We start from the raw sequence: 6,777 nt of genomic DNA, 5'->3' as shown, positions 1-6,777 counted from the left end.
AAGTGAGTTGCGGCAAAGTGGTTACTCTGTTACGATCCCTCAGAGCAAACCTCTGTCACCCGGAGAAATCCTTGGTTGCACTGCTCCAATCATTGCAAATGTTGATGCACTAATTTATCTAGGAGATGGAAGGTTTCATTTGGAAGCTGCTATGATTTCAAATCCCAAGCTCAAGGCTTACAGGTGGGTGAATTTTTAATATTCAGGTTTCAGTATTGTTTTAGATGTACCTAAGTATCTTGAATGATATTTTAGTTAAAATTATCAAAACTTCTGGAAGTAAAAGTAGCAAATTTTTCTTCATATCCTGAAGCAAAATTTCGTCAACTGAATCAACATGGTTTGTCATGCCTGAAAAAGTACCTACTTGACTATACTTGAAAATCGTTGCAATTTCCCCCACCTTCACTTTCAATTGGTCTCAAAATGGTGATAGAAGAAAAGATGAATCTAATGAGGAAAGGAGAGAAATCCTTTAAAGGATATGTGCACAGTATTTCTTTACAGAACTTATTTCAAAGTTATCAATGAGTCGCATGACCAGAAGTATCAGATGTCCTTCCTTCAACTTGAAAAACAGAAAATTATCTTTTGAAAACCTGTTCATAACATGAATTTGGCGCTGCACTTGGGTAGGTAATTAATTTTCTATTTTTTCTGCAGGTATGATCCGTACGAGAAAAAATTTACTGAAGAGTTTTATGATCATACTGTGATGAGGGAAACCCGCCACGCAGCCATTGCTAAATCCAAGGATGTGTCTCGATTTGGCCTCATTCTGGGAACATTAGGACACCAAGGAAGTCCAAAAGTTATGGAAAATTTACTGGTATGCTTTTATTTTCCTCTGTAAAACCTTTCATTTTTATCGTCTAACTTTTTCTATCTAGCTTTGAGTTAGGAAAATACCTCTGGTTTCTTGTGAAGACAAAACAATACCTATAGTTTCATTCAGTAAAATTTTTAAAAAACTAACTTACACGTAAAATATTAATTTGTAGCCCAGTTTTGCCAGCTCACAAATTAATATTTTACGTGCAAGTGAGTTTTTTAAAAAATTTCCTGACCTTAAATCTTGTGTGAGTCTCCAAAAGTTTCATTTTATAGTTCAATTGCTCAACACTCTCACATTAGAATCACATTGAAGCCTCTGCTCGCATGAAAACTAGCAGCTAGTACAGATAGTCACTTAGATAGACATTTTACAATATTTTGACATCACAGAATCTCATTGAAAAGTACTTGAGTCAAAAAACAGTTGTGTTCAACTCACAGGCATCTTTGGGGAGGGGGGAGGGGAGGGAAACAGATGTCAGAAAATCAAACATTCATTCAATAATTCAGAAAATATAGGCTCATGATTCTCATATAGCCTTGGAAGCTTTCTGGATCTTTAAGGGTGGAGAATTTTCTTTTTAATTGTTCTCCTAGAAAAACTTGAAATCTCTCCCTCAGGATCCAACAAAAACTTAGAAGAAAATATATTTCTGCTCTCCAATGTTTACAAGGTTGCCAATCAGTAAACTCCGAAATTACCGGGAAATGTCAAGGAATTTTGAAAAGTCCGGGAAAATGACGGAAGTGTCAGAGAAAATTTTCTTCAATTTCAATTAGTTCTTTATTTTCTCAATACATTAATTACAAGAATGATTCACAACAACTGGACCTTGCCGTGAGCTGCTCTTGTGTGGCTAAAATTGCAAAGTCACCTTTATTTGATTCTTAGAATGGGTAATGGGTGTGACGTTTCGGAAAACTAAGTTTGCCTAAAAACAATTTCCAATCATGTCTTTTTGACCATCTTGCATATGTGCAATTATTGCCAAGGAATTTCATGAAAATGTGGCAGGGAAATTCATTTTCTAAATTCTGTGGCACCCTCTTTCACTTGATTTAAGAAATCGGTAATTTTCAATGCGGAAAATTTTCTAATCTCTGAACTGTACCTACTATTTTTCCAGGAAAAACTGAGCAAACATGGAAAAGAGGTCGCGCTTATCCTACTTTCAGAGATATTCCCAAGCAAGCTGAAATTAATGGAGCAGTCTGTCGACGCATGGATACAAATAGGGTGTCCGCGCCTCTCAATCGACTGGGGATCAGCATTTTCTCGCCCACTACTTTCACCTTATGAAAGTGCTGTTGCTCTCGGTGAGAGTGAGTGGAGGTGTAGCCCCGAGAGCAATAATAGCTACCCAATGGATTTCTACGCCTCTTGTAGCCTCGGTGATTGGACACCAAATCACAAGGAAAAATCAAGCAAGGATGATTGTTGTGGTAGCTGCAACAAAACCCTGTAGTTTTCCTGAATGTTTACTAATCACTGCCTCAATTTTTGAATTTGTCATACCAGTGATTATCATTTGTCGAGTCTGGTTCTAGGAATATAGCTGTAGCCTGGGGGCCGCAAATGTGCTACTTTCAGGGTGGCTAGCAACCGAGGAAAACCAGGGAATGCAACTTGACCGGAAAAAATCAGGGAATTTCGTCAACGGTCAAGGAATTTGTTATTGAGCCGGGTTCAAGCTCAAAAAATTGGGTCAGCAACAGGCCAGCTAATTGCGTTGTTGTGCCTACCGTATCCGTCAAACATGCCAGATGGGTGGCGTTCTCAAGTGGTGTGAAATAGTCAGGGAATGATAAAATGAAATTTTTCTAGCCACCCTATAACTTTTGATGGCCAGTTTTTCGTGGGAGACAAGGAAAAAAACAGGTGGTCAATCTACCAGATCCTACCATTAACGATCATGAAAAATCATAGGGCAGGTTCCCTCCTTCTGTTCCCAGGAAATATAAAATTTAGTGTCACAGAAATGAAGGTTTATCAAGAGAAGTCTTTGTTACATTGATATATTCATTGTTTCATCCCTCAAGTTGCTTTCGTCAACAGGGCTGCAATTTTGTTGCTGATTGGTAGTAGCCTGTTGAATGTGGCAGGAAGTTGGTGCTCCAAAACTTTGTGATCATTTTTTTTAATCTAATTTTACAATAATGCTTACCTGATTTTTAACCATATTACTGTACATGTAAATTGATGTTTGCAAAATGGGAGCTTAAAATGGTCTTTTGAACAGGATTTAACAGAAACGCATCAAGTTTGAATCAAGAAAGAGGTTTGAACTTTCATTCTTTCATAAGACTCAATGTTAAAGACAATTACAAGTTGTTCTTGTAGTGGCTACAATATTGTTAAGTAACATTTTTTTAAATGAAAAACTAGAAAGAGGCAATGTCTAATAACTATTTTCACGTTCAAAATACTCTCTCTTAACTTTGAATATTTTACAGAGGAAAATTTACAACTGGTCCAATTCAAAACTATTCCCAACTCATTTTTTTCCAAAATTCGACTTGGTGTATTTCTTTTAAACCTAATCAAGTTATTCATTGCCTCTCTTGTTCCTTTCTTATAACTATTTGTAAGACATACTTAGTTCAGTAGATTATTGTTTTGTTTGAGCAGTGTTCAACATATTGGGTCCTAGTTTCTCTTAAAGTTTCTTCATGAATCGCCTTGTTTTTTTTTCTCTCTCTTTCCAAGTAACTGTAACTCTTTGCCATTTATGCAAATCATTACCAAAGAGAAAACAAAAGCCAGAATTTGAATTGCGGTCCGAGTGGCACCCCCTACTTTTAAGAGTTGTCTCTGATTGGCTGTTCCGCCTATGGTGGCCACTTTCTGGAGCCCTTATGGAAAATATTACAGGGTTCCGTTGTCCATAAACAATATCTCGAAAACAAGGAAAAATTGATACAACGAAGATTTCAGAAATCAATACTTAAGATTTTTCTGAAGAGATTGATGGATAATACATGACACTTTTTCCTCAAACACACTGAACCATTCAACTTGGAATTTTGTTTTTTCATGACACCAAGTGTCACTTACTTGAAGTTGAAAAAAATTCCAAGTCGAACTATTAAGTGTGTTTGAGAAAAAAGTGTCCTGTATTACCCATCAATCTCTTCAGAAAAATCGGGAGTATTAATTTCTGAAATCTCTGACACATAAATTTTTCCTTGTTTTCAAGATATTCGATGGAAAATGAGCCCCGTATTTTAATATATGAGGGCTCCAGAAAGTAGGCACCAGGTGGATCAACCAATCAGTGACAACTCCTAAAAGTTGGGGGTGCCACTCAGCAATTTAAATTTGAGCTTTTGTTTTCTCTTTGATCATTACTTAATCATGGAGATGTATAGAGATAAAATAATAGATAAGGTATTAATCTCAGTATCATTACAACTGATTGTTGCTCTAAGAGCAAGCCATAGGGGTGTAACCATTTAATTTTGCACCTGAAAAACGTGGAGATGCAATAATACTTAGAGCACATCTTGAAATGCAGTCATGCCCTTGTGGAAGCACCCCAGAAAAATCATATTTTATTTTTTTGGGGCCAATGTAAAAGCCTTCCACTAAGCTAAGCACAATTTTGTTAATTTTGGGCTTTTAAGCACAAAAAAAGTGTTAAAATTCTAGAAATTATCCAAACAGGATCCAATAGACGTATTAGGGTCAAAGGCAGTCTGCATCAAATAAAAGTCCAATATTCTGATAATTTAAGTAGGCCAGAGAAAAATAAAAATTCATTACTCATTAGGTACAGAACTTTAAAATGAATTTTTAGCCATAGCCTTTACATTTTCTCCTGCCCATAATCTCAAAAAGATACGTACCTACATATTAAAAAAAGGAAAAGAAAAAAAAAATTGCTGTACCTTGGCTTTTGGTCAACACATCCTCTATTTTGAAAAATTAATTAGGAAGTCTATTTGGCCCCTGGAGTCCCTGGACCTTAAAGATAGAATGATCTGCAATCAGTAGTATATCAGAAGTTACAACTTCTGAAGTAGGAGTCTACCATGCAATTTTCATAGAATGCTACACTTTAAGGTTTTAAGAATCAAACAATTTCATCATTACAACCTCTGCTATATTTCGGTTTTACAAAAAATCTCTGAATAAGTACCAATGGTAATTAATCAATAATTCAGAAAATCCACTAAGAGTTTAACTTTTTTGGAAAATGCTCATAGAAAATAGATGTCGGTAAACAGAAAAGGGTACATCTATTAACGCATAATACATGTCGTAAGCAGTGTTCCTGTCCCAAGTATCGAAAGAATTACATTACTGAGGCCAGGGCCGGATTAAGGGGGTGGCCACACCGCCACATGGGCCACGGCCCATGGCGGCAAATCTAGGGGGCGGCAAATTTTGCAATTTTTTTTAAATGAAGGTATGAAAAAAATCGGATTTGAAAAAAAATTACAAGCAAGAAAAGGCTGCGAAATCTCTCATTTCCTGAGAGTATAGTTATTTCTAATTTTGGCGTCTTCCAGTGATACAATAGACAGCACCTTTAATTAGTCGAGTTAAGAGAGAAACCAAACACACAATTTGGCCTGGAACGGCGCGACTTAGGGAGAAATTATGACGAGGACTTGAGATGAAAAGGAAAAGCCCTCGGCGCAGCAATCGGCATGTAATACATGTTTGCGTCTACAAAACTGCACGAATACTTCACGCATTGCGTCAAACACAGTGCGGTTATTGTGGTCAGCGTGAAACGGATAGCGCCTACAAGAATGCATGAATACTTCACGCATTGCGCCAAACACAGTGCGGTCAGCGTGAAACGCATAGCGCCTACAAGACTGCGTGAATACTTCACGCATTGCGCCAAACACGGTGCGGTCGGCGCGGCGCGGTGGCGGAAGTTAAAATCATTAAACCAAATTTTATGTTCGTTCTTTCATAATTTTTTCGTTCACTTCTTATAAATGGAAGGCCTAGTCCATTAAGAGATAGGTTTACGAAACTTGACTTCCGCGCAAAGTTCCGTGACCTTTTGCTGGTAGTGTTGACAGGGCTTTCCCAAAAAATGTGTTCAACACGAGTAAACGCGTCTTATGCATACCTACCTCCCCCGCTGACACGTTCACTTGATGGTTTTTATTGATGTTTCAAAATGAATGAGAAGGGGGCTGCAAAATTCAGACGGCCTATGGGCGGCAATAGGGAAAATCCGGCCCTGACTGAGGCACACATAAAACGCCTTCAAGTGCCTAAAGCACTTGTATGTACTGATAATTGCCGCGAAGATTTTTGAAGGCGAAAAGAGAATCTGCAATTTATTTTTTGTGAATGGTTATATAATAAAGTACGATTTTTAAACCGAAGCCTCTGGACCTTTAATAAATGCATGCGTAGGAGGAAAATTCATCGTACATCTTCAAATTTCCCGATTGATATTGTTTTTTTGAATATAGACCTCATCTCCCATGACAGCCCTTTTAGTGTATTTTCCGACGGAATTAAACTATTGCGTTTTGTTCTGATCTGCGCTGTGTGCATATGCCGAGTCCACTAGGAGCATTAGCAAGAAAAAAATGACAAATACTGAAGCGAACCAAAAACCAAACGGAAGGCTGGAGAAGTAAGTTCTAAAAATCCATTGACAGAAAACGGACGAAAATAGAATTTAGACAGGTGTTTTTGGCCCCCCAAAATTTTGTTTGCTCAAGCTCAAAGCTTCACTCTGTTGCCAAGTTGACTTGCGAGAACGTAGAGTTTCCATTTTATTTCATTTTAGCGATATTCAAATTCTGCCGATTACAGCAACTGATGGTATCATCTTCTTGCTTGCATCCGAGGATTCTCTATTCTCATTATTTTCTTATGAATTATTCATGACGGGTGCAAGATCAAATTAATGGCATAGTTTTTGCACCATACGGCAACAAGGTTCCGACGGATGCAACTGCAGATTC

At 37.5% G+C, this 6,777-nt stretch overlaps 1 protein-coding gene across 1 annotated transcript; it reads left to right on the top strand.

The window, feature by feature from the left end:
* LOC109044711 (diphthamide biosynthesis 1) lies at positions 1–3,509 on the top strand (the record flags this gene model as incomplete). The annotated part of the gene is given in 3 exon segments (XM_019062547.2): positions 1–183; positions 664–829; positions 1,962–3,509. Coding segments are annotated over 3 exon segments (688 nt in total), but the record flags the coding sequence as incomplete, so codon positions are not given.
* Positions 3,510–6,777: the final 3,268 nt, after the last annotated feature.

This window comes from Bemisia tabaci, chromosome 10, assembly GCF_918797505.1.
Source record: "Bemisia tabaci chromosome 10, PGI_BMITA_v3".
NCBI classification, from domain to species: Eukaryota; Metazoa; Arthropoda; class Insecta; order Hemiptera; family Aleyrodidae; genus Bemisia; species Bemisia tabaci.
Note: the sequence above shows the minus strand (reverse complement) of the source record. Positions and strands in the feature narration are given on the sequence as shown.